This window comes from Protopterus annectens, chromosome 3.part1, assembly GCF_019279795.1.
Source record: "Protopterus annectens isolate FY-2018-M chromosome 3.part1, PAN1.0, whole genome shotgun sequence".
Taxonomy (NCBI): Eukaryota; Metazoa; Chordata; order Ceratodontiformes; family Protopteridae; genus Protopterus; species Protopterus annectens.
In genome coordinates, this window is record NC_056732.1 from 1,341,956,307 (window position 1) to 1,341,976,493 (window position 20,187).

Below are 20,187 nucleotides of genomic sequence, written 5' to 3' on the forward strand. Positions count from 1 at the left end.
AAAGGTGGCGCAAATAGAAAAATCTGTGTTTAGGTGTGCCACCCCTAGGCAATAAACTCACTCTCTGTGGGCATCAGAATTTGGAAATTTGTGCCCACAGGAAGTGCACTTTTTAAAACCAGTTGGTTTCTTGGCCATAGTTAAAAAAACAGAAAATAAAATAATACAACTTTTTTTCTTCTTCTTCAATAGTCTTATGAAAGAAAAGTAAACTACCAACAATGGTAGGAGGATCTTAAAAAAAGGCTAAGAAAGAAAAGGTTGGTACCAACAACGGTATGCAAAAAAATACCACAAGGGTAGACAAGATGTTGAAAAACTAATGTACAGAGAAAAAGTATAGTTTTGTAACTACCATAAATGTAGATGTTCGAGTGTTCACACTGCTGCAGTCATTACACTTGGGTTATCCTGCCGTCAGGCGGTCCCGCAGTCGGCCAGAGTTCCAAAGTCTTGGTCTGGCGTCGGTTGCTGTCACCTCTTCCCTGACATCAGTGCGCCAGGGGTATATAAGACGTATCCGATGCCATTTTCTTCAGTTTTTCTTGCCCCAGATGTCAGGTGCCCCCAAGTAGGTAGGCAATACATACTGCTAATAAAACATATATAAAACATAAAAACAATACCTTCAGTTACAAGCAAATACACCACAAAGGTTGTATAGGATAGAAAGGTATAGATAAGTCCAGCTAGGACAGAGGGGATGGAGGGAGGGTAACCTGGACTGCAGCAGTGTGAACATTCGAACATCTACATTTATGGTAGGTACAAAACTGTACTATGTTCATCGTGTTACACTGCTGCAGTCATTACACTTGGGTAGAATCCCAAAGCTAAGGTTGGGTGGCTGGTCTATAAAGAGGATTGGCTATGAGGCCCTGCAGAACTGCAGTGGCAAATCCTGCTCTGGATTTAGAGTAAAGAGGCAAGTGGTAATGCTTGGTAAAGGTGTGCACTGAACTCCAAGTTGCAGCCTCCAAAATTTCCTTGGTTGGTACTCCTCTGAGAAAGGCTGCTGAAGTGGCTGTTGCTCTGGTAGAATGTGGCCTAATGTTATTAGGGACTGATTTTCCATGCTGTGTGTAGCAGTAACGAATACAGTGTCCTATCCATTTCGAAATGGTCTGCTTTGAGATAGCCTTGCCCTGTGATCCTACAGCATATGCTAAAAACAGTTGCTCAGTTTTCCTGAAAGCTTTTGTTTTGTCTTAGTAGAAGCGTAGCTGCCTGTGTATGTCCAAAGAGTGCAGAAGTTTCTCCCCTTTATTCTGGGGGTTTGGATAAAAAGTTGGCAAATGGATGGTTTGGTTACGAGCCACACTAAATACCACCTTTGGCATAAAGGTAGGATTTGTCCTTAAAGAAACCCTGTCCTGATGAAAAATTATAAAAGGTTCCACTGCCATTAATGCCTGTAGCTCTGAGACTCTTCGTGCTGAAGTTACTGCCAGGAGCAGAGCTGTTTTCCATGATAAAAATTTTAGATTGGCTGTATTGGCTGACTCAAAAGGTGGCAGTGTCAGTTTTTCCAAAACAAAATTGAGGTCCCAAGTTGGTGTTGGTGCTCTCCGGGGAGGTCTTATGTTTTTAGCCCCTCTGAGGTACTGCTTTAGCAAGGGATGAGAGAATAATGGAGGATCTGTGATGTAATGTGCTGAAATGGCAGAGGTGTGGATCTTAATTGATGAGAAGGATAGGCCTTTGTCCAGCATCTCAGTTACGTATTGTAAAATCTGAGGAATGTTTGGGACAATAGGGTCAAGGCTTTGAGCCTGGTTCCAGGCACAGAATCTCTTCCATTTTTCTGAGTAAGATTTCCTGGTGCTAGGCCTCCTGGCCTCCAAAATGACATCCATAACAGCTTTAGAGAGAGGTGTTGCCTGTTTGACTAATGAATCTGCCATGCAGCCAGGTTTAGGGTTTTGAGCTGACCGTGCAGGATCTGATTGTTTTGTTGAGTCAGAAGGTGTGAAATTTGAGGCAAAATCCATGGTGGGCCTTGAGCTAAGTTCTTTAAGACTGGGTACCAATGCTGGCGTGGCCAGTCTGGAGCAATCAGGATCATCTGTGTTTTTTCTTGTCTGGCTTTTAGGAGTACCTTTGAAAGGAGAGGCAGTGGTGGGAAGGCATAAACTTTTAGGCTTTTCCAGCTGAACGAAAGAGCATCCACTTTCCATGCTTGTGTGTGGTAAGTCCTTGTGCAGAATTTTTGTAGTTGGCAATTCAGTGGGGAGGCAAAAAGATCTATGTCTAGGCATCCCCATTTTTGCGTTACCATGCTGAAGATTTGTGGATTCAATTTCCATTCATGAGGGTCAATGATATTTCTGCTTAAATCGTCTGCCAGAGTATTTTTCTTTCCTGGCAGGAATTGTGCTTGCAGATGAACTTGATAAGTTAGAGCTGTGTTCCACAAGGTCATGGCTTGCCTGCATAGGGGATAAAAATGAGTGCCCCTTGCTTGTTTATGTACCACATTACTGTGGTATTGTCTGTCTTTAATAATTGTCCTGGGTGCAGAAGGTCCTTGAAAGCTGTTAGGGCATTTTGAACAGCCAACATCTCTTTTTGATTGATGTGAAGATGCATTTGGTCTGTGGTCCACTTGCCCTGAATACATTTTCCTGCCATGTGTGCTCCCCAGGTGTAATCCGAAGCATCTGTTGTTAGAGTCTGCCTGGCTGTGGGTAGAGTGAAAGGCTGACCCTTGTTGAGGTGACATGCCTGTGCCCACCATCGAAACTCCTGTTGTAGGCAGGGAATTATTGGTATTACTGCGTCTAAATTGTGAGAGTGTTGAGTCCAAACACTTTTTAGGTACCACTGTAATTTCCTCATATGCAGTCTGGCATATGGTATTAGTAGTATACAGGATGCCATGAATCCCAGGGCCTGCAGAATTTTTCTTGCAGGGAGATGGGACTTTTTTGCCAGCAACTGAAAATATTGAGTCAGTTGAACTTGTTTGTCTGGTGTGAGATAAGCCATCTGGGCCGTTGCATTTAAGCTGGCACCCAGGAATATTATCTGTTGTGAGGGCACTAGTTTTGACTTCTTTTCGTTTACTGTGTACCCTAGAGAAATTAGCAACCTTTTTATAAACGCCAGATGCTTTAGAAGAATGTCCTTTCTCTCTGCTTGAATGAGGCAGTCGTCCAGGTACGGATATATTTGAATTCCTTTTTGTCTGCAAAATGCAATTACTGGTGCCAGGCACTTTGTAAAGACCCTGGGCACAGTAGATAAGCCAAAGGGCAGTGCAGAGAATTGGTAGTGCATTGCACCAGCTTTAAATCTGCGGTATCTTCTGCAATCTTGTCTGATAGGGACATGCAGGTATGCCTCTTTGAGGTCCAAAGTAACAAGCCAGGCGTTCTTGTCCTGCATGGGAAGAAGCTGCTGTAGTGTCAACATTTTGAATTTCGGAACATCCAGGTAAGTATTTAGAGTTGAAAGGTCTAGTATGGGTCTCCAGGCTTTGTCCTTTCTGGGGATCAGGAAGAGTCTTGAGTAAAATCCTTGTCCTTGTTCGTGCTGTGGTACTTTTTGAATAGCTCTCATGTCCATGAGGGCTGAAATGTGTTTTTGAGCCTCTGCCCATTAATTTTGTGGCAGGTTTGGCATTCCTTTTAGCCTTGGTAAAGTGTGAAAGTGAAACCTGTAACCTTGAGACACAATATTCAGAACCCATTTGTCTTGGGTGATTGTTTGCCAATTTTGAGAAAAACGTGCTAGTTTTCCCCCTAAGGGGGCTGCCAAAAGGGAAGTGCTTGGCATACGAAGGGGGAAGTCATTGGGACTGTTTCCTGTAAGGTTGAGACTTGTTCTCACCTCCTTTTGGAGTTGAGGTACCCCGCTGTCGTTGTCTGTTAAAGCCTTGGGGTTGAGATCTGCCTCTTGGGCGTCTGTATCTGCCTCTCTGTGGCCTGTCTGACACTGGAAAGGACCAGTTTTTTGTAGGCCAATTTCTGCTAAATCGAGGTGGCTGTACCTGTAAGAAATCTTTGACTGTTTGCATAGATTTAGCTTTATCCTCCATTTTCTTTAACACCTCTTCTGCCTTAACACCAAACAAGGTATCATGTTGTAAAGGAGCATCCAATAATTTTGCCTTAACATGATCAGGTAAACTCTGTTCTTTTAACCAAGCATGTCTTCAAATCACAGAACCTGTAACTGCGGCTCTACAAGAGGCCTCTAAAGAATCAGAAAACCACATTGCAGAGTATGTTTTCCCACCTGTTCAACTGCATGCAATAAATCCTGCATGTCTTTATAGTCAGGGGCTTCTGAGCTTGCAAGCATTTTCTGTTTTAACTGAGCTATTAAATATTGTTGGTACTGATGTGAAACTGGCAATTTAAAGCCCTTACTGCTAAAGTTGCAAAAGTGTAAACTTTCTTCCCCCATCTATCCAATGCTCTAGAGTCTCTGTCAGAGGGGACTGGATTTTTTGCAATGGAAGCCTTAACCCCTTTGGGACCCTGGGAAATGGTTTCTGGGTCAGCAGAAGGGTTTTTATAAAGAAACTTGTGAGAGTCAGGGACTCTATAATACCTATCTGGCTTGGCTGGTGCAGGGGGCAAAGAATCAGGAGATAAGCTGGATTCAGAGAACACATCATCCACAATATCTAGCACAGGCGGAATAGCCAGGGGCCTGTGCTGAGGCAATAAAAGGAAGTCCCCTGAGCCTTTTCTTGGATTCTGAATAATCCTGCCTTTGCCAATGGAAATGCTCCCTCATGGTATGTAAAGTTTCCCCAAAAGAGTAATCCTCAGGAGGAGAGGCTGAAGGGATAGATTCTTCAGCATCAGAGTCCTCATAGGGGGGTAGAGAGTATCCCTGGTCTGAAGAGGAATCAGAGGAAATGGAAACCTGATCAGAGGAATCATAGTCTGTATCCTGCCTAGGCCTTTTCTCAGGAGGGGGATGGGAACCCCTGATTACAGTAATGAGGTCTTCGGCCATTTTAAGCATCTGTTTCTTAGGCATGGAGGACTGTCCAGGAGAATGCTGTACTTTCTTCTTTGTCTTTAATGGTGTTTTTGTCTTGGCTGTTGCTTTAATGGTAAGTTGTGAAGGTCTGAAAACACCCTCAGAAGCCGATGCCTGCTCAGCGGCTCCGGACCCATCTGAGGGATTAGTTTCCGTAGGCCCAATACCTTGAGTTTCCGGAGGCCTAGTTGTCTCCACGTGGGAGTTGGAGGCGGCCTGTGGATCTGAGGTAGCGGGTGTCAGGGACTGTGAAAGCGCCTCACTGAGAACCGGCGACTGGCCTAGAAGAGGCTTCGTCGTCAGTTTTGGACCTCGGATACCTGTCGTTAGCCTTGTCTTTGCGTTTTTTAAGAATTGCGGTCGTCGGTTGTTCCGACGGCATTGTATAATTGAACCTTCGGCCAAAGTAGTGCAAAGCAAAATCAAAATGTCGTTTTATAGTGCGTTTGTTAAATCTAGCACAAAACCGACAACTAGTGACGTTGTGATCAGGGCCTAGGCATGGAATACAGTAAAAGTGGAAGTCCTTATGAGGTATTTGCTTCCCACAAGAAATACAATTATTAACTTTTTCTGACATCAGTCTGAGGCAAGAAAAAAGTTTCTCCAATGGGGTGCTTAGCTTTATTGAAGACTTCAGATCTGAAAATCGACTTCGAAAATCTCAGGAGTCGGCCAACCAGCACTTGCGAACTGCTTTTGCTTCGGGCACCGCACGGCAAGAAAGACTGAAGAAAATGGTGTTGGATGCATCTTATATACCCCTGGCACACTTACGTCAGGGAAGACGTGACAGCAAACAATGCCGGACCAAGACTTTGGAACTCTGGCCGACTGTGGGACCGCCTGACGGCAGGATAACCCAAGTGTAATGACTGCAGCAGTATAACATGTTGAACATCCCCAGTAAGCAGCTGGAGAAAGACAACAAGGGAGAGAGAGAGAGATAGGCAAAACACTAGAATAGAAAGGTTCTCTGAGGAAAAATCTACTTAGAAAAACCTTGAAACAACCCAAACAAGCTCTGACAAAAGATCGGTGTCTGTGTGAGATGGTGGCAAATGAGTTCTGGGGTACGCAGAATGGCTGGGGCATTATGGGTAGAGGAAGGAGTTCAAAATTTGGATCCTTAAGTCTGTGATATGTGGCCAGGTCAAATCTGTAACCCATATGTTGTGGAAGAATGAAAAGGACAACATCAGATCTACTCAAACTCAAAAAGTACAGTTTTGTAAAATCTTAGCCTAACAGTAGATGTCCTTCTATTTACTATTACAGTATTATTAACTAAAAGAATTCCCTGCCATGGGTAGTCCAATGTTCCAGCAATACATCAAAACCTTAGGAACTTATAGTCACCATATGTCACGCGTATGCTCCCCACTCAAGGTATAGGGCATAAAGGTGATGTACGTACCACAGAAATGAATAGCCCCATGAGGAACAGTGCTAGGAAGTAGGAAGAACATGTGCATCCAGAAAGGAGAAAAAAAGTGGAGCAGAAGGGGGAAGAATGAAGGAACAAATACTGCAACAGTGACAAGAAGGGCATCTATGGTTATGGTAAGACTTTACACAACTGTACTATGTCTTTCCATATCCCTGCTGCACTAAAGGGAGAATACTAAAGCTCAAGATGGAAACTTGGGAGAAGGAAGGCCCAGAAGAGCCCTCAAGAAACCCATGCAGGACAGGTCTGACAAAGCCAGTTCTTGTCCTGGAAGCATTATCCAATTTGGAATGCTTAGTAAAACTATAGACAGAGGCCCAAGTAGCAACCTCAAAGATGGAACTAGCATCCAATCCTTTGAAAAAAAAGGCCCTGGAAGAATGAGCCTTTACAGAGAGGCAGAAAAGCACTTCTCATGAAAGCAGTAACAAAAAGAAATGGCCTCAGAGATCCATGAAGAAATGGGTTGCTTAAAAACAACCAAACCTAGAGATCTGGGATGAAAGGAAACAATAAGCTCAAATTTGGGAATGGCCTTAGTTTTATCTAAATAATATCTGACCTGTCTATGCAAATCCAAGGTGTGAAGAACCTTCTCACTAGCAGACTGTGGAGAAGGAAAAAAGGAGGGCAAATTAATAGACTGATTAAGAGACAATTCATTAACCGCCTTGGGCATAAAAAAAGGATTAGTACGAAGAGACACCCTGTCCCTATGAAAAACTATAAAAGGAGGAACAGCCATAAGAGCCTGGAATTCAAACACTCTCTTAACTGAAGTAAGGGCCAAAAGAAGAACAGTCTTAAATGTACAATGCTGTAAGGAAGCTGAAGCTGCAGGCTCAAAAAGAGCCTGAGTCAATTCTTCAAGAACAAAATTAAGGTCCCAGGAAGGTTGAACCGGTTCCTGGGAGGTCTGATACAAATGACATCTTTAAGAAATTGCTTGACCTCAAACCCAGAGGCCAGAGGAGGAGTTAATGGCAGGCAAACATAAATAGTTGAAAGATGAACTTTAACAGAAGAATATGCTAACCCACTATGGATCAGGTCACACAAATAAGAGAGAACCGGGGGGTTCTCCACAGAAAGTGGGCCACGGTTATGGCTAAGGCACCAAACAGAAAATCTTTTCCATTTGGACATATAGGGTTTCCTGGTAGTGGGTTTCCTGGTCTAAGAGCATCCTCTGAAAAATGGTGGCTAAAAGGATCAAAACCCTATCACCCATAATGTCAGTTGAAGAGTGGACAAGTGAGGATGGATGAGAGACCCCTTGTCTTAAGTCCACCCTGTGAGGTACCCTGTGATGATTGCCCTTGGCTAGGTGCACAACAGGGAACTAATGGTGTCTGGGCCAAAAGAAAGTCAACAACAAAATGTTGGCGGAGTCTTGCTCTATCTTGAGCAGTACCCTTGGAATTAGAGGAAAGGGAGAGAAGACATAGAAAAACATCTCCTTCCAAGAAAAAGACAGGACATACTCTTTCCAAACCAGAGTTGTTCTCTGTTCAAAGGAGAGGCAAACCGATCTACCTGAGGAGTACCCCACTGGTGGACAATGTCCAGAAACACATCTCTGTGAAATATCCATTCATGAGCCTGTGTTTTTGACCTTTTCAATGAGTCTGCCACTATGTTTTGCAATGAAGAAATGTATACAGCCTAAGCAGCAACTTGATACTAGACAGCTAGATCCCAAACTTGAACAGATAGCCTGCAAATAAGGTAGGACAGTGTTTCCTCCTTGCTTGTTGATGTGCAACACTGTGGTATTGTCTGTAAAGATTTCGAGAGGCCCTGGAAGAAAAAGGGGCTGAAATGACTGAAGGCAAAAAGGAGAGCTCTCACCTCCTTGATACTGATGTGGTCTGACCTCTAATGAGGGGGGTGGGGCAGAGACCCTGGACCATAAGGGACCAAAAGAGCCTCACCAACTTGCATCTTAGGCATCAGAAAAAAGTGCCAGACAGAAAACTGGGGGTTGAAAAGGAAGTACCAGATGGAGAGACAGCTGATGAATCACCACTGAAACCCGAGCTTGAGGCATGGAAGAAGAAGAACTTGAAAATCTAGAGGACAACAGTGTTAGAGCCATACTGACTTCAGGAACAACTGAAGCCTTCTCATGTGAAGTCTGGCAAGAGGAAGCATATGAATGATTGAGGCTATGAAACCTAGTGTCTTCAGAAACTTCCTGGCTGTAATAGAAACCTGAAGAAGGAAGGATTAAACAAACTCCCAATTCAAAAACAGGAATGAACAAATGACTAAAAATAAGCACTAGGCGAGCCACAAAACCACTGCGGACGCTGCTGCAATAAACTTTAATACTGGGATAAGCACTTTCGTCTTTCAATATTACCAGCCATCTTCAGATAACAAGTTTTTAAAATCATACAGTTTAAATACCCCACCTCAAGTCACATAACATAAAAGCCTGCTAAAGTATCCCCTTGATTTAAAGAGATATACTTCTTAATAGGATAGTGTCATAAATAGCAATTAAACATTTTTTTTTAGACAAAATGTATAAAAACAATAAATATCATCTTAAACATACCAACTCTTAGCATTATTACATAAAATAAAACTTTTTCAGTAAACTGTAACCTATTACTACACATGCCTGCCATTTCGGAGCTGCTTTTGATGCAATAGCCTTTTTTGTGCTACTTTTTACTTGTGTCTCCTGCTTACCATATAATCATTTGTCCTCTTTTCTATATTTTTTCTTTCCCTTAGTTCTTCCAAAGTCATTAACCTAGCTGTAGTCCTGTCTTCAACACAATATCTGCCCTCCTTACAAGATCGCCTCCCCATTCTACTCAGAAAAGGAACTGTACTCACCTTTTTTAGAACATAGTATGTTATAATTTAGGTTTAAAAACTGTTTTTAGTCGTTTCATTTGTATTGCAAGAGAGCACGCTACCAGGAACGGCAGCAGTCCATTTTTTTTTATTTTGTTTTTCCCTCTGCCTAGCAATCCTCCTCAGGTCCCCATTAGCTTCACTTCTGAGACGCCCCTAACACTTTTTAGCACTATTTCAAGTACTGTCTCTTATAACCTTATCTCTCTACATCACTGCAGCAACTTTAACTTGTATACTCACTGGCCCACAATTGAATTTTCTCGTTAATCAGCTCTATTTGCCCTATTTTCTCGGCATACTACCTGCCCACTGGTTCCTCTTCCAATTAGCACTGGTGATAGTTTTTCTTCCATATCAGCACATTGAAACTCGTGATTACCCGCTCCTTTTGCCCTTGCTTTGCTCGGGCTCACTCCGCTCCCCTCCCTTACTCCCATTTCCACTCACTCCCGCACACACTACTTTTATACTTTAAACTCTACTCGAAGGCCTCTCCCACTCTCAAATTATCTAATAATCTTTTTACCCTGTACCAGATACTTACACCCCTCCCCCAACCTGATCTCAACCCTCTTTACATCACCCCCCCCACCCTTCTTATTTTTCTTCCAGCACCTTGGAACAAATCGATTTCTCTCCTACACCACCCTGCTTGTCATCACTTACTCCTCTATACTTTCAAAGGTTCATAGGTAGGTACTAGGCTATCGGCCCAAGGGCCTACATAAACCTAGCCAACAAGGTTCCCTGGCTTATGCCACCCAAGAAAGTTATTTTCCAGTGCCACTGTCGAGCAGAGACACAGAAGTGATCCCCAGGGTGTCATCCACAAATCAAGATTTTTCTTGAAGAGTGCTAATGAAGAACTTTGCTCGACATAGATGGGTAGCCTGTTCCAGAGTATGGAAAGTCTCTGGGACAGGAATTTATCCCTCCAGCATGTCCTGTTTATTGCATGTAGCTCGGAGGGATTTGGATTTCTTTAGGTGTAGCATGTTCAACAGCTCTGGGTTTGACATAGCTTTATATGTTAGGCAGAGATCACCTCGAAGTAGGAGACATGCTACCGAGTAAAGCTGGAGTTTTTTGAGATGGTCAGTGTAGGGCATTTGTTTAAGGCCAGTAATCCTCTTTGTGAGGTACTTCTGTGGCCTTTCCAGCTGCTGCAGATGTCTTGTGAAGTACATTCCAAAAGGGGCATTGTACTCTATAATGGGTCTAATGAGTGTCCAGTAGAGGGGAACAAGGACCTCTTTTTTCCTGGATGAGAACCCTTTTATGATGAGGTGTGCCACGTAGAAAGACTTCCTGACTACTGTGGCGGTGTGACTATCAAAGGAGTGACTACTGTCCATCTGGGTCCCAAGGTCTCTTATCACACATTCAGTGTTAAGTAGATTGCTGCCTATGTGGTAGATCATGGGTACAGAGTTTTTACCAAAGGGGATGACACTGCACTTTTTGGCACTGAGCTTGAGGCCATGGCTCTGACACCAGGCATCTGTCTCATCGAGGCCCTTCTGTAGGATGTCCACATCATTTGGGGACTTGACTATGGCTCCTAGTTTGCAGTCATCTGCGAACTTCATTAGCCAGTGGCCTTCTGTGTTAGCCTGTACTTCAGAGAAGTAGATACCAAACAGGAGAGGTCCCAGGACTGAACCCTGTGGTACTCCACTTGTCACTGGTTTGAGGTCAGATTTGGAGTATGCAACTTTTAGTGTGGGTTCTGTCAGTGAGCCAGTTGGCAACCCATCTTGTGACATAGGGATTTATACCTAGTTTAGTGAGTTTAGCTATAATTCCAGAATGGGGGATGGTGTCGAAAGCCTTGGCGAGGACAAGATAGGCTGTGTGAACCACTTTACCCTCATCTACAGCTTTGGTGACTGCCTCAAAAAAGTCGATCAGGTTCAGGAGGCACGATCTGTCTTTTACAAACCCGAACTGGGTGGGATCCAGAGTTTGGAGGTTACCAATGTCTTTGTTTATGAGTTCCATGATGATACGTTCCATGGCCTTGCAGACCAGGCTCGTCAGGCTAATAGGGTGATAGTTCACAGGTTCATAGGTTCATACTAGGCTATCTGCCCTAGGGCATTTATAAGCCTAGCCAGAATGTGTTTGGCTTTCGCCACCCATTTTAAATTTATTTTGCTATGCCCTTTTTCGAGGTTAGTATACTGTGCCTCTGTCTAACAGTGACACAGAAGTGATACCCGGGGTAAACCTACGATCTCCCATCCACTCATCAAGATTCCTCTTGAAGAGAGTCAATGAGGGACTCTGCCTAACCTGGACTGGGATTTTATTCAAGAGTGAAGGGAGCCTCTGGGTTATGAATCTGTCCCTCCAGCATGTCCTACTTATTTCAGTGCTGAGGTTCAAGTCTCTCGAGCGTAGCTCGATGGGATTTGGATTTTCTGAGGTGCAGCATGTCCATTAATTCCAGGTTGGACATGGCTTTATACGTCAGGCACAGATCGCCTCTGAACAGGCAGTATGCCACTGAGTAGAGCTGGAGTTTCTTTAACCGGGCAGCATATGGCATCTGTTTGAGCCCTTTGATCCTCTTGGTGAGGTACTTTTGGGGTCTTTCCAGTTGCTGCAGGTGTCTGGTAAGGTACATCCCAAAAGGGGCATTGTACTCAACTATGGGCCTGATGAGGGATGAGTAAAGAGGCACGATGACCTCCCCTGATCTAGATGTGAATCCCTTCATGATTAGGTGGGCTATATAAAATGTTTTGTAACCACTTTGGCCACGTGGTTGTCAAATGAGAGATTGCTATCAACTTGGGTCCCCAGGTCCCTAATTACTTCTTCTGTACTTAATGGATTACCACCTATGTGGTAATTTGTGGGCACTTTGTTTTTGCCAAAGGGGATGACTATGCACTTTTTGGCATTTAGCTTGAGGCCATGGCTCTGGCACCAGTTGTCTGTTTCTATGAGGCCCTTTTGGAGGATGCATGTGTCGGCTGAAAAGTAGATTATGGCGCCCAGTTTGCAGTCATCTGTGAACTTGGTCAGCCACAGTCCTTCCATGTTGGCCTGTACCTCCGAGAAATATATACCGAACAAGAGAGGTCCCAGGACTGAGCCTTGTGGGACACCACTTGTAACTGGTTTGGAGTCTGACATGGCTCCAGCAATTCTAACCATGTGGGTTCTGTCCTTGAGCCAGTTTGCAATCCATCTAGTGACATAGGGGTTTATATTTAAGCTGGTGAGCTTATCTATAATGCCCGAGTGGGGTATTGTATCGAAGGCTTTTGCGAGGTCCAGGTAGGCTGTGTGGACCACCTTCCCCTCGTCAATGGCCTTGGTGACTGTTTCAAAGAAATCAACCAGGTTTAAGAGGCAGAATCTGCCCTTAACAAAGCCGAACTGGGTAGGATCCAGTGTCTGTAGGTCCCCAATATCTTTATTTATGAGGTCCATGATGATCCTTTCCATAGCTTTGCAGACCAAGTTAGTCAGGCTTATTTGGCGATAGTTTCCAGGATCCGTTGAGGCACCACCTTTATGGAGAGGGACCACTGTTGCTGTACGCCACTCTTTGGGCACATATCCTGTAGTAAGGCTGAGATTGAACAGTAGTTTTATGTTTGGGTTTAGCTCTTCTTGGAGTTCATGTAAGACGCAGCCCGGGACACCGTCTGGTCCCATTGATGCTGTGTTTTTTGCTTTGGAGAGGGCAGCTCTTACCTGAGCATCTGAGATGTCAGGGGGGCAGCACTCTGCTGGGATAGATATTTGCCCTTTTGGTGGGGAGGGAGAAGTTTGCGCTGAACCTGTCAGCTAGGATGTTGGCAATGTCTGTGGGTGCAGTGTATTTTTGTCATTTTGGACTAATTCTGAGCATATCTGGGAATTACCACCCAGGTTCCTAACATAACTAAAGAAAGCCTTGTGATTATCCTTAGCGTCCTGTGCAATTTTTCTCTCGAAGCTGGCCTTAGACAATTTTATGAGTGCCCGTAGTTTTTTGCTAATACTGATCAGTGATGCCTTCCCTTTTTGGATTTTGCTCTATCATTTAGTAGCTTCCTCCTTCTATTGTATAGTTTGTTTATGGTTGTGGTCCACCAGACAGGACGCCTGCCTTTGGAGGATTGGGTCTTGGTTTCATTTGGGATTGCATGATCCATGCATTCCTGAAGGTGTTCATAGAATGCGTTTATAAAGGATTCTGCGGTCTGGGCCGTATTTTCCACAGGCCCGGGGGCTTTGAAGGATTCCACCTCGGTTTTGAGGAGTGTGAAATTTGCTTTAGAGAAGTTTTTCACTGTGGTTTTCTGGGCAGGGGTGGGGTCAGGATGTGAATATCCAGTGAGATTAGTTTATGGTCTGATCTTACCAGTGAGGGATACACTTCTGGTCTGGAGCATAGAGTCCCCATGTTGGAGATGATCAGGTCCAGAATGTTTTCCCCTCTTGTGGGAGTGGTAACAAGTTGTTCCATAGCATTTGAGTTTATAAATTCTAGGAACCTTTGGGCTAGGGTGTTGGAGCTAGAGTAATGCTCCCAGTCTATGTTTGGGTAGTTGAAGTCGCCCAATATAATGGTGTTTGGAGAGACCTTCATATTTTCCAGTGTTCTCAGGAAGGCCGAGTGGGGTGCCTGGGTTTGGGAGGGTGGTCTGTAGCAGGCTATAAACTGGAAGGCAGTTTTACCCACTGTTAGTTGCACATGGATATTCTCTGATGCTTCGTGCTTTGCCACCAACCTGGAGGTGTGGGTATCTTTGATGAATATCGATACTCCCCCTCCTTTTGTGGTTCGGTCCAAGTTTTGGGGCCGAAAAGCATGGTATGAGGTATAACCTGGTAGTGCTGGGGTGCTCTCGGGAGCCCTGAACCAGGTTTCTGTTACTGCCCAGATACCGATGTTCTCCATGCTAAGGAGAGTTTTGAGTGCGTGCATCTTGAGGTTTAGACTTCTGGCGTTGAGTAGCATTACTCTTAGTTTCTTATCCCTTGTGATACCTATGGAGGTGGGTTTGTCTTTTGAGCCTTGCCTAAAAAAGGCACTATGGGGGTAGCAAGAGCCTTTGCCAATAATGCCCGGGATCAGTGGTGGCTCCCCCTTTGTGGAGTGGGATAACTGTTGCTGTGCGCCATTCAGTGGACACAAAGCCTGATGCAAGGCTATTATTGAACATGGTGCTTAGTGGGGAGCCAGTTCATTCTGAAGTTCATGTAAAACGCAGCCTGGGATGCTGTCCGGTCCCATGGATGCTGTGTTTTTGGCTTTACAAAGTGCAGCTTTTACCTGTGTACTTGTGATTACAGGGACTCTGCATTCTTCCTGTATAGATATGATTTCATCATACTACCTTTATTTTTTGCCCTCCTCTTACCTTTTGCACTCCACTTTGCCCACTTATCACTTACATTCTTTCTCCTCTCCTCATATCTACTCCACCTCCATACACCTTCTTACAAAATCTTCCCTAAAATCTACAACTCCACACCCCTCATCTGTATATTACACCCTTTCAAAGTAAACACAAGCAGCTGTATCTCTTCTTAACCCCCATCCTGCTCCTCCTCTCTAGGTTAACATCTTATCATGCTAACCTACTACATCCACCAACAACACCCACTCTTACACACACAACATCAACCTGCTATACAACCATACACCTCCCTATCTTCCATGGCTTTGCATATGAGACTAGTCAGACTTTTGTGTCTGTAGTTCTTAGGGTCCCTTGAAGGCCTGCCCTTGTGCAAAAGTATTACTGTTGCAGTTCCTCATTCATGTGGCATAAAGTCTGTCTGGAGAACATGGTTAAGTAGTGATGCCAGAGGTCCAGATAGTTAATGCTTCAGGCCATTTAGGAGGCATCCACGGATGTTAATGGAGCCCACTGATGTGGTGTTCTTACGCTTACATAGTGCATTTAGAACATTCTCCCTAATGATAGTTGTAGGATTGTGTTTGATGGTATTACCTGGTGGACAACTGGAGGCAGGAAAGGTAAAATTAGAGGGAAATGTGTCAGCCATTAGATTTGATAAATCTTCCAGCTCTGTGAAGTGGCTCCATTAACAATCCATTCTGTGCAATATTGTTAACCACCTTTGAGGTTTCAGACATGGCTCGAGAAAGCCTTGTGGCTGTCCTTGACCTGGGATGCTATCTTTATCCCAAAATTGGCTTTTGCAGACTTAATTTGCCTTTTTTATTGTTTGTTTATTTAGCCTGATGAGAAAGCTTTTATCCTGATGAGCACTGTCCTTTCTAATTTTAGCTATGACTTTTTTCCTTTTGTTGTACAATCTGTTTATGTTTGGATTCCACCAGGGTGATTTGTTTGAGTTTGTTCTGGGCTCCTTTCCAGCAGACACAGCTGTCTTAATGCAGTTATTAACATGACTGTATAGGGTTTTATGTGTACATTTCTTCATAGGCAGCTGTATTCTCCAGGCTTGGAGGGGCTTGAAGTTTTGTCAAGGAATAGCTTAATAAGAGTTAATTTGCCTTTGAGTAGTTCCTGACTCTTATAGGGTTTGCTGGGTTTACAGCACTCATTTTTATTTTGAATGAGACATCTTTATGGTCTGATCTTACCACAGAGGACACTATGCTTGGGGGAGGGTGCATCTCTCTCATATTTGTGAGTACCAGATCCAGTATGTTTACACCCTTAGTGGGCAAATGGACTAACTGGTTCAGGATGTTTTTGTTTGTTGAATGTCGTACAGGATTTCCAGTTTATAGAGGGGTAGTTAACATCCCCATGAATATGGTAATATGCTATTGGGTTGAATGGTAAGAGTCTCCAGTTGGTCTAAGCATGAGATATGGATTTAGTAGGTCATAGAGGATGATCTATAACTTGCAAGGATATGATAAGGGACTCTACCCTTGGTAATTTGGACATGGAAAAGATCAAAAGTGTTATCCTGTTGGACCAACTTTGATGTATGTTGGGTTTTGATGTACCTCCACCATAAGTCCCTGCTTGAGCAATAGTTGGTCTAAATGTGTGGAAGTCATTGAATCCCTGCACTGCCGAAGTGCTCTCTGCAATTCTAAACCATACCTTGGTAACTGCATTCCCTTGGGCTGATTTTGCTAAGTCGGATGGGGGAAGACAATGTTTTGGCCAATATCTGAATTCCTAGCTGGGATAGGTTCAGATCATCCTTGGTAAATCAACATAGTCTGTTAACCATATCCTTCTATGCTGACAAATACTGAATCCCCTCTGTATGACATCAGAAGCTAAGCCAGTTATTAAAGTCAGTCATTTTCTGTTCATATAGTGGCATCATCTTTGGTGATGGTAGGATGCTGCTCACTCCTAGGCTCATATCTGCCTGGGACACAAAGTTCAAGAGCACCATAATGTTCCAGGGAGGTACGTCTTAGGTCATTTATACCCACATGGATTATGACTTGGTCATGTTGGTACTTGTGGTTCAATAACCTGAGTGCAGGAGTGATTTGGTGGATCCTGGCCCCTGATAGGCAACTGGCTGTATTTTCTTCTTGTTCAGCCTAGTGCATGGGGTATCCAGTTTCTCTTTACAATCTCGAAATACTGAAATCGCAAATTTCAGTATCTCGAGATGAAAGTACCGAAATCACGAAACCCCATAAAACCGAACATCACTATACTGAAACTTCAGAATATCGAACTTTCAGTATGTGATGCTCTGATTTAAAATACAGCCTCCACCACACAAGCAAACACACGTACACCTTCCTCTCCACAGTACAACAAATGAGCAAAACACACACACACACACACACACACACACACACACACACACACACACACACACACACACACACACACAAATTCAAATCAAACCCACCTAACCTACATATAAGCACGGGGGCAAGCCCTCCTGCACCCCATTACTTATATATACAAACTCCGAGGTCGCACTAAAAAGAAAAAGACACTAAACTCACTGCTACACACTCCACATTCCCGTTGCACAAACACACATTACATATCTACAAACACCACCACTTTCAACACTTACACACACACCCTTACCTACCTACCCTAACCTACACCTAAAACTTCCCAACACACTCACATACACTCAAATCCCTACCCAAAACACTTAAAAAAAAAAAAAAAAACACTTACCTGAATCTCCAGCTATAACCACAAATCAGCAGCCATCCCCATATCCCATAGCACACGTCACCTTACAGACACAGTAAACCACACGTCACATAGTGCACCACCACAACAGCAGATTCGACCCAAGTTCGGTCATATGCAGTTTCGTGCAACTGCACTTTCGACACTCGTCTCGAGATACGGAAATGTGAGATTTCAGTATTTTGAGATTGTGAAGTGAAACCGGGTATCCATATATCTCACAATAGAGTCTCCTATGATAAGAGTGTTGGGTAGTTTGTTGGCTTGTCTTATGGGCTTTGTAGTTGAGGCACAGTGGGGTGTGGCTGTATATATAGTGTTATTTTGGTAGAGTGTTTTGGGTTTGCTGAGAATAACTGATGCGGGTTCAGTGTCTAGAAAATTCTTAGGGTTTAAGAAGATTGACCAGCATATGCTAAGGCACTAAAAACAATGTGTTGAGTGCACACTATATGTGGCTGGTGTAGTGTGTGTGTGTGTGTGTGTGTGTGTGTGTGTGTGTGTGTTACTGACAACCTGATTATTATTTTGAGTGCTTGTACGCAAGAATCTTGCATACTGTGACACTGTGCAATAACAACTCTTTCATACTCTTATCGGTTTTTCTGAGGATTAGTTGTTTGTCAGTGAACATGAGGCAATTGCTACATTTCCCTAAATACTGCCATATGCAGTCAGTGCGGAGTAGCACTGTCATGTCCCTCTGACACCATACCTTACCACTAAGTAAGCTAATTCTTACATTTTCTTTCCTATTTCTTTCTTTGGTAGACTTCCTGTCATCTTTATCTTGAAAGCAGACAGCTTGATGCAGTCAGTAAAATCATCCAAGTACAAAATGGCAAAACTTTTCAAGCAACTGATTTTATCCTTTAACTTCAGGCACGGCCATTTAGAGTGCATGGTACTGCAACAATTTGAACCTGAAAAAAGAAAGTGTAAAAGTACAAACTGCCCATCCAGTCTTCAAAAGAAAGGTCAAATCAAGGTCCCAGGTACTTGGTGGTAGCTTAGGCAGATGTAAAAGATCACATGGCACTTACTTATTAAAAAGAGTAGGGAATTTCTCCTAGTAAGTATGAATATTACCCTTGGGTCTCCCCTGAAAAGACTCCAGTGGCCTAGTGAGGCTAACACAGTCAACAAAGAATAAATACATAAACTGATGCTTCAGCCGGTGGTGTTCTTCAGAAATAACATGAAGTACAAAATAAATGTTATTAAAAATTAATAACAAAATATCATGCTATGTTTGCTCACCTCTGTTTACTTTTACATTTCAGGTTATTTAACAAGACAGTGTGTTTATAAACATTGGTTCTAATTTGCAGCATATATGTAAACCTAGTTTGTGCTGTCAAGTTATAGCATATGCTTTATGACACGTGAGCTGTGGAAGGAGCAATACATCAGCAGTTTTCTTCATTACCCCAAAAAAAGTACAACTGCAGTGGTTTCAAGGAATGGTGTGGCAGATTACCCTGCATTACTTGTTTTCTTAATTTTTGTCTTCACTAATTAACTTACCTGGAATGCATAGTCTGTTGATTTGACAGGCACTTGTTCTGGAGCTGCAATCCAAGCACAAATAAATATATAAATTAGTTAAAAAATTAGTCCTCCCCCTCACACGCAAACACACAGACATACATCTGGATCTCACGCACTGGCATGAAGACCTCATTATAAAGCTGAACCTCTTTTACATTTTCCTCTACACACTATACTTCTACTAAGTGATACCAGATTTATAGCAATGTAGGTAAAAGAGCACGTGTGCCTCCAAGGTGAATGTGTCCCTATTGTGTCTACATTTCCCACTTACCTATCAGACACACACACCAACTCAATAGGCAGACGGACACTATAAAGACTCAACTACCCTAAAATAGTGCAGCTGTTCACTGGCTGCTCAAATCACTCTGTATGCACCCCAGCATCTGGTACACTGACTTAGAAAAGCTCACTGAGAGAAAAAAAAATAAAACTGATTAGAAAACAAATATACTGTACTTTTTCTCCCGTGTAGTCCAGTCTCGTTTTCAGCAAAATATACAGCTACTAATTCATCAAATTTGATAAATGCATAAAACATCACTCACCAAGCATTTCAAAAATACTAGCCAGCAGAAAGCTTCACTTTACATCCCTACTTGCTAGAGCAGAGGGCTTGGTCTCCTATACCACCTTACTATACATGCTAATCTCAAGTCTTCACAACCTGAGAAAGGACAACCACCCTGCCATTCACAGAATCAGGCTGAATTCCACTAGCACCCACTCAGTTCTCTATCAATATCAATAAGACTCCAGACTTGCACAGTACAAGTTAGTCTGCTTCCTTAATTTTCACAGTAAAACAGAATTCAAAGAAAGGTTGTTTTTCCTTGTTTTCTAAAACTCAGTTTTTATTCCACTAAACATAACCTATGTTATGATGCTTGATTCAAACTCTCTGTACCCCTTCATCAAGAAAAAAAAAATGCATTTTCATTGTAAAAATCTTAGGCCACATCACTGCAACACTGGGAAAATACAGCCTAATCTCTCTAGAAGGGGAGGCATACCGGAATGTAATACCTCTCTTCTCTCTTACTTCACAATGCCGTGTCCATTGCTTTAAAAGCACCAGGTTCTAAAGTAGCCTAGATTGGGTGCATCGTCTTATCTCACATTAAATTAATAGAGGTCCAAATGCATAAATCTTATCCCAACAGTCAGTGACAC

At 43.2% G+C, this 20,187-nt stretch overlaps 1 protein-coding gene across 1 annotated transcript in view; it reads right to left on the reverse strand.

Annotated features, from left to right (window-relative positions):
* The window catches only part of ADHFE1 (alcohol dehydrogenase iron containing 1), a 1,104,832-nt gene that overhangs the window by 878,797 nt on the left and 205,848 nt on the right, over positions 1-20,187 (reverse strand). Inside the window, exon 3 of the mRNA XM_044067374.1 lies at positions 18,988-19,031. Coding sequence (XP_043923309.1) covers positions 18,988-19,031 — 44 coding nt within the window. The remainder of the gene's footprint in view (positions 1-18,987; positions 19,032-20,187) is intronic.